Source organism: Scomber japonicus, chromosome 17, assembly GCF_027409825.1.
Source record: "Scomber japonicus isolate fScoJap1 chromosome 17, fScoJap1.pri, whole genome shotgun sequence".
NCBI lineage: Eukaryota > Metazoa > Chordata > Actinopteri > Scombriformes > Scombridae > Scomber > Scomber japonicus.
In genome coordinates, this window is record NC_070594.1 from 5908427 (window position 1) to 5915926 (window position 7500).

The 7500-nt window shown below is 48.5% G+C and overlaps 1 protein-coding gene across 1 annotated transcript in view; it reads left to right on the forward strand.

Moving 5' to 3' along the window:
- Nucleotides 1-7500, forward strand: part of hivep2a (HIVEP zinc finger 2a) — a 32947-nt gene that overhangs the window by 20693 nt on the left and 4754 nt on the right. Inside the window, exon 10 of the mRNA XM_053337550.1 lies at nucleotides 5870-6716. Coding sequence (XP_053193525.1) covers nucleotides 5870-6716 — 847 coding nt within the window. The remainder of the gene's footprint in view (nucleotides 1-5869; nucleotides 6717-7500) is intronic.

Genomic DNA, 7500 nt, shown 5'->3' on the forward strand with positions numbered 1-7500 from the left:
GAAGGAAGGAAGGAAAGATGGAAGGACAGAGGAAAGATGGAAGGAAAGAAAGGACGAAGGATGCAAGGGAGGAAGGAAAGGAGGGAGGGAGTAAGGAGGGAAGGGAGGGAGGAAGGAAGGAAGGGAGGGAGGGAGGATGCAAGGGAGGGAGGGAGGATGCAAGGGAGGGAGGGAGGATGCAAGGGAGGAAGGAACGAAGGGAGGAAGGAAGGAAAGGAGGAAGGAAGGAAGGGAGGGAGCAAAGAAGGAAAGGAGGGAGGATGCAAGGGAGGAAGGAAGGGAGGGAGGAAGAAGGAAGGAAAGGAGGGAAGGTAGGGAGGAAGGAAGGAAGGAATGGAGGGAGGAAGAAGGAAGGAAAGGAGGGGGGAAGGATGGAAAGGAGGAAGAAGGAAAGGAAGGAAGGGAGGAAGAAGGAAGGAAAGGAGGGAGGAAGAAGGAAGGGAGGGAGGAAGATGGGAAAGGAGAGAGAAAGGATGCGTGGGAGGAAGGAAGGAAGGAAGGGAGGGAGGAAGGAGGAAGGAAGGAAGGAAAGGAATCTTTAACTCTCTATTAAAAAAACTCAAATTAAGTTCTGTGGTTTTAAAAGTTTAAACCAAACAGCACAAGTTTAAGTTTATACAGATTTAACTATTATTTTTATTATTATTATAATAGTGGCCGATTTTCTATATTTTTCTTATTATCAACAAATCTCATGTTCAGAGCCAAACCAACATGTATGTAAACGCTGTAGAGCTCTGTTATCCCTAAAAACGATTAAAAGCACATCAGTGAGCCGCAGCGTTGCTCTGGGTGACACAACGATTACACTCACATTAGCTCTGTTTAGAAACGGCTCCAAAGAATAACAGATTTCAGTCTCTGGAGAGCAGTTCTGTGGACGCCTGTTAGCTTACTGTGCTACTTATTACAACCGCTTCTCTCCTGTATTGAAGCTCTCTGAGGAATGTACTATTATGTGATATGAAGCACAACAAGCATGTAAACAGAAGGAAGGAAGGAAGGTGGGAGGAAGGAAGGAAGGAAGGCAGGAAAGATGGAAGGACAGAGGAAAGATGCAAGGGAAGGGAGGGAGGACGAAGGATGGAAGGGAGGAAGAAGGAAGGAAAGGAGGGAGGGAGGAAGGAAGGGAAGGAGGGAGGGAGGAAGGAAGGGAAGGAGGGAAGGGAGGAGGGAAGGGAGAATGCAAGGGAGGGAGGGAGGAAGAAGGAAGGAAAGGAGGAAGGATGCAAGGGAGGGAGGGAGGAAGAAGGAAGGAAAGGAGGCAGGGAGTAAGGAGGAAAGGGAGGGAAGAAGGAAGGAAAGGAGGAAGGATGCAAGGGAGGAAGGGAGGAAGAAGGAAGGAAAGAGGAGGGAGGGAGGAAGGAAGGAAGGAAGGAAGGCAGGAAAGATGGAAGGACAGAGGAAAGAAGGAAGTAAGGAAGGAAAGAAAGGACGAAGGATGCAAGGGAGGAAGGAAAGGAGGGAAGGGAGGAAGGATGGAAGGGAGGAAGAAGGAAGGAAGGGAGGGAGGAAGGAAGGAAGGAAGAATGCAAGGGAGGACAGGAAAGATACAACCGCTTCTCTTCTGTATTGAAGCTCTCTGAGGAATGTACTATTATGTGATATGAAGCACAACAAGCATGTAAAGCTAGCACATTCCTGCACATGCTCAGTATCGTCCGTATCACACTGAACTACTCTCTAGAGACTGAAAACATGATCACTGTTATTAGTCTTTGGAGCCGTTTCTAAACAAACTAATGTGACCAAACTCTTCATAATGAAGGAACATCCATCAATCAATCAATCAATCAATTAAAATGTATTTATGTAGCAGCTTTCAAACAGGTTACTGTAGTTCAAAGTACTTCATCACCACTCATTGACAAGCTGATAATAATAATAATAACCAAGTGCTTCAAATAAAAGGAACATAAAAAAAGAAGGAAGGAAGGGATGAAGAAGGAAGGAAAGGAGTGAGGGAAGGAGGGAGGGAGGGAAGGAAGGAAGGAAGGTAGGAGGGAGGGAGGAAAGAAGGATGGAGAGAAGGAAGGAAGGAAGGAAGGAAGAAAGGAAGGAGGGAGGAAGGAAGGGAGGAAGGGAAGAAAGAAAAGAGAGAAGGAAGGAAGGAAGGAAGGCCAGAAGGAAGGAAGGAAGGAAGGAAGGAACAGTCAAAACAGACGGGGTCAATTTGACCCGGGGAGGACGACACAAAGGTTAAGAAATGCCATCACCACCACCACCTGGGATGGAGGTGTGGTCGATTTCCTAGTAGACGTTGATGTATTTAACTGTCGGGTTAACCACAACGCCTGTCTGGATATTTACCGAAAACATACATTTAGATTTGAAGTGCTCGGAGCTACTGTACCACACACACAAGCAGTCAGAGAAGAAGTAGAAGAAGTAGAAGAAGAAGAAGAAGTAGAAGAAGAAGAAGGAGAAGAAGAAGGAGAAGTAGAAGAAGAAGAAGAAGAAGAAGAAGAAGAAGAAGGAGAAGAAGAAGAAGAAGAAGAAGAAGAAGGAGAAGGAGAAGAAGAAGGAGAAGAAGGTGTTTCAGAATAAAAATAAAGCTGGTTATATAAACTGTGAACCATGTTTGGTAGAACAGATTATCCGGCCTCTGACTGGTATGTGGTGATTTCCCACCAATGTAGACCACCAAATTAAATTTTACATCAATCGACCCTCCTGTGTGTGTGTGTGTGTGTGTTGGCCGTCGTCAGGAATTGAAAGAACCCACGCAGGGGGGGAAAAAGGAGAGAGCGCTACAGAAAGTCAAGTCAGTGAGTCGCGTAGACATAAACAGTTGCGGTTTGTGAAAGCGGTTGTATATAAGAGACTAACTGGAAAAGTAGTGCAGTGTTAGTGGATCTGATTTCCGCTCATAGCAGACACGGCTAAATACGATTTATTAACACCAAACAGCTGCTGGCTGCTCTCTACGCTGCTTCTGCTGAGAGGAAAGTCACAGGAGAGCTAAATAATATCAATTAAAGTAAAGAAGAAGAATATATATATATAGATATATATATATATATATAGGGAGGAAGGAAGGAAGGGAGGGAGTAAGAAGAAGGAAGGAAAGGAGGGAGGGAGTAAGGAGGGAAGGGAGGGAAGGAGGAAGGATGCAAGGGTGGAAGAAGGAAGGAAAGGAAAGACGGAAGGGAGGAAGGAAGGGAGGGAGGGAGGGAGGAAGGAAAGGGAGGAAAAGAAGGAGGGAAGAAGGAAAGGAGGGAGGGAGGAAGGAAGGAAAGGAGGAAGGAATGAAAGGAGGAAGGATGCAAGGGTGGAAGAAGGAAGGAAAGAAAAGAAGGAAGGGAGGGAGGAAGGAATGGAGGGAGGGAGGAAGGAAGGAAGGAAGGGAAGAAGGAAGGGAGGGAGGAAGGAAGGGAGGGAGGAAGGAAGGAAAAAATGTGTTGATTTGTATTTCAGACGTTCCTCTTCCTCTAACTCTTCCTCTTCCTCTAACTCTTCCTCTTCCTCTAACTCTTCCTCTAACTCTAACTCTTCCTCTAACTCTTCCTCTAACTCTTCCTCTTCCTCTAACTCTTCCTCTTCCTCTTCCTCTTCCTCTAACCCTAACTCTAACCGTCTGATGGAAGCCAATCAGCTGGTTTCTTTCTAATGGACTCAGACTCAGAGTGATGTTTGGTTTCCCGCCAACACAAACTTTACAGCTACTGTATAACGAGACCCTGCCAACGTTCTGGCCCGAGTCCACCCAGCACACAAACCAAAGTGTCCAGGGGGCTTTTTGTGTGTGTGTGTGTGTGTGTGTGTGTGTGTGTGTGTGTGTGTGTGTGTGTGTGTGTGTGTTTATTTTTGTGTGTTTGTGGTTTTATTGTGTTTTATGTTTTATTGCTTCGAGCTGCTGGGAATGTGGTTTCTGTCTTTGTTTTTGTGGAGGGAGGAAGGAAAGGAAGGAAGGGTAGAAGGAAGGAAGGATGGGAGGGAGGGAGGAACTGAAGGAGGAAGGATGCAAGGGAGGAAGGAAGGAGGGAGGGAGGAAGAAGGAAAGGAGGGAGGGAGGAAGGAAGGAAGAAGGAAGGAAAGAAAGGAGGGAGGGAGGGAGGAAGGATGGATGGGAGGGGGGAGGAAGAAGGAAGGAAAGAAAGGAGGGAGGGTGGGAGGGAGGAAGGATGGATGGAAGGGAGGAAGAAGGAAGGTAAGGAGGGAAGAAGGAAGGTAAGGAGGGAGGGAGGAAGGAAAGGAAGGAAGGGAGGAAGGAGGGAAGAACGGAAGGATGGAAGGAAGGGAGGGAGGAAGAAGGAAGGAAAAGAGGGAGGAAGAAGGAAGGAAGGAAAGGAAAGAAGGAAGGGAGGGAGGGAGGGAGGGAGGAAGGGAGGGAGGGAGGAAGAAGGAAGGAAAGGAGGGACGGAGGAAAGGAAAGGAAGAAAGGAAAGTGTCCAAGGGGATTTTTTGTGTGTGTGTGTGTGTGTGTGTGTGTGTGTGTGTGTTTGTGTGTGTGTTTGTGTGTGTGTGTGTGTGTTTGTGTGTGTGTGTGTATGTGTGTGTGTGTGTATGTGTGTGTGTGTGTGTGTGCATGTACGTGTGTGTGTGTGTTTGTGTGTGTGTGTGTGTGTGTGTGTGTGTGCGTGTGTGTGTGTGTGTGTGTATTCGTGTGTGTGTGTGTGTGTGTGTATGTGCGTGTGTGTGTGTGTGTGTGTGTGTGTGTGTGTGTGTGTGTTTCATGTTTTATTGCTCGGAGCTGCTGGGAATGTGGTTTCTGTCTTTGTTTTTGTTTCACTTCTAAAACTCTTCTGTCACCACGTATTAATACAAACTTGTTTCTTTTTCTCCACTCATCTTTCTCTTCTTCTTTTTGTCTCCTGCTGCTTCTGTTGCTTCTTTTCTTTCTTTCTTCTTTCTTTTTCTTTCTCTTCTTCTTCTTCATGTTTTACAGTTTTCCCACCATCTTTGTTTTCTTCTTCCTCCTCCTTTAACTTGTTCCTAAACACCTTGTTTTTCTCTTCTATTCTTTATATATTCTTCCTTCCCTACTTCCTTCCTCCCTCCTTCCTCCCTTCCATCCTTCCTCCCTTCTTTCCACCTTCCTTCCCTCCTTACTCCCTCCCTCCTTTCCTCCCTCCTTTCCTTCTTCCCTCCCTTCTTTCCTCTCTCCCTTCCTTCCTTCCTCCCTCCTTTCCTTCCTTCTTCCTCCCCCCTTCCTTTCCTTCTTCCTCCCTTCCATCCTCCCTTGCATCCATCCTCTCTCCCTCCTTTCCTTCCTTCCTTTCCTCCATCCTTCCTCCCTCCCTCCCTTCATTCCTTCCTCCTTTCCTTCCTTCCTCCCTCCCTTCCCTTCTTCCTCCCTCCCTTCCATCCTTCCTTCCTCCCTCTTTCCTCCCTTTCCTTCCTCCCTTGCATCCTTCCTCCTTTCCTTCCTTCCTTTCCTTCCTCCCTCCCTTCCCTCCTTCCTCCCTTGCATCCTTCCTCCTTTCCTTCCTTCTTCCTCCCTTCCTTCCTTCCTTTCCTTCCTTCCTTCCTCCTCCCTTCCATCCTTCCTCCCTTCGTTCCTTCTTCCGCCCGTCCATGCGTCCTCCCTCCCTCCTTTCCTTCGTTGTTCCTCCCTCCCTCCCTTCCTCCCTCCTTTCCTTCATTGTTCCTCCCTCCCTCCCTCCTTTCCTTCCTTCTCCCTCCCTCCTTTCTTTTCTTCCTGCCTTTACTTTCTCTTCTTCTGCTTTTTTCCTCATCTGTCTTCTGTCTCCTGCTACCTCTAATTTTTCTTTCCCTCCTTTTCCACTTCCTGTACGTCATTTTCCTCTTCTTCTCAAACATCCTCTACTTTCTCTTTACCTCTTCTTCTTCTTCTTCTTGTTCCTTATCTGATTCCTCTACTTCCGTTTAATCCTGATATTTAATTTTTCTTCTTCTCCTCTTCCAGACATTGGAGAGGACGGTCAGCGGTCTGAGAAGATGTCCAGAGGTGCGATGGCAGATCACCAATTCTCAGATGCCGACGACTCCGACGGCGGCGAGGAAGACGGCGACGAGGTGGACGACGAAGACGACGAGGAAGACGACTACGACGGCGACTCCACCCCGAAGACTCGTTCACGCTCCACCAGTCCGCAACCTTACGGCCTTCCCTCCATGTCCATCACAGCCGTGGCTTCCTCCCACCCGGCTCCTCACCTCTCTCATCATCACTCGGCGGCCGACCTGCTGGGTCACCATGCCAACAAGCCGCCGCTGTTCGGCTACTTCACCACCGTGCCGAGCATCCAGATCACTCCGCAGGCGCCGCTCAGCGACCGGGAGCGAAGCCAGGCGGAGTACCACCGAAGCCTGCAGGGGGCGCTGGGCGGCAGGCTGCTGGCGCCTCCCTCCTCCATGGACGAAGACCTCTCCATCCCCTCTCCGGACCTCTCCTCGCCCTCCTCCCGCCTCTCCTCGCCAGGTTTGGACCACTCCGGCTGCCCATCCCCCATCTCTCCATCGTCCTCGCCCTCGGCACGACGGTACCTCTCCCCACGTCGAGACCTCTCGCCTCGGGCCGGACACCTTTCGCCCAGAAGGGACATCTCCCCTCTGCGTCACATCTCCCCTAAGAGGGAGCTCGGATACAGACGAGACCTCTCCCCCAGGAGGGGACATCTCTCGCTGCTCTCCCCTCTCTCTCGGCCCACATCGCCAGCAGGGAGGGACTACAAGCGCGACCTCTCGCCGCGAGGCCGCCACAAGGGGATGATCCGACCTGTTTCTCCTCGCAGGGGGCTTCACCACCAAAGGTGAGCCAGAGGGAGGACGACACGACTCATTTCATTACTTATGACGGGTTATATTAGCTTAGTGGCTGATTTTAGCATATTCCAACAATCCTTAACATACATCCCTAACATACCACCTAGAATCTGGTTCTGCTTGAGCTTCCTTCCCGTTAACGAGGGGATTTTCCTCGCTGCTGTCATGAAGTGCTTGCTCATGGAGGAATGTCTGGTCTAAAGTGGACAGTCTAAACTCGCTCTGTGTTTAAATCACTTTAAATACCTTTTGTGATTTGGCGCTGTATAAACGATATTGGAACAAGGAAGACGAAACACTTAGGATTTATTTATTTGTTGTGAGTCGGTTTCATCACATCCGACCTGATGATGAATTCTGTATCACACAATCAGAAGCTTTAGTTCGTCCTTCACCCGTCAGACATTAATTAGCTTCTACTGCACCAACACACACATGGAGACATGAACCTACAGAGAGTTATCAGTGACTCTGCAGCTTCTCTCGGCTTTAACGGAGCTTTATTATGAGTTTCATCTCATTGTTTAACTGTCCAGCTGCAACTTTACTGCTGAGGTTCACTCTCAGCGCTCTTCTACTGTCATTTTTTGTCATTTTAGAGTTTTAGAGACCCAAAAACAGCTAAAAGAGATTAAATATGGCTCCAAATTAATGATAATGTTGCTCCTGTTTACTACCAAGTTTAACCCTTGTGTTGTCCTCCCGGGTCAAATTGACCCTGTCCGTTTTGACTGTTCCTTTTCTTCCCTCCTTCTCTCTTTCCTTCCTTCC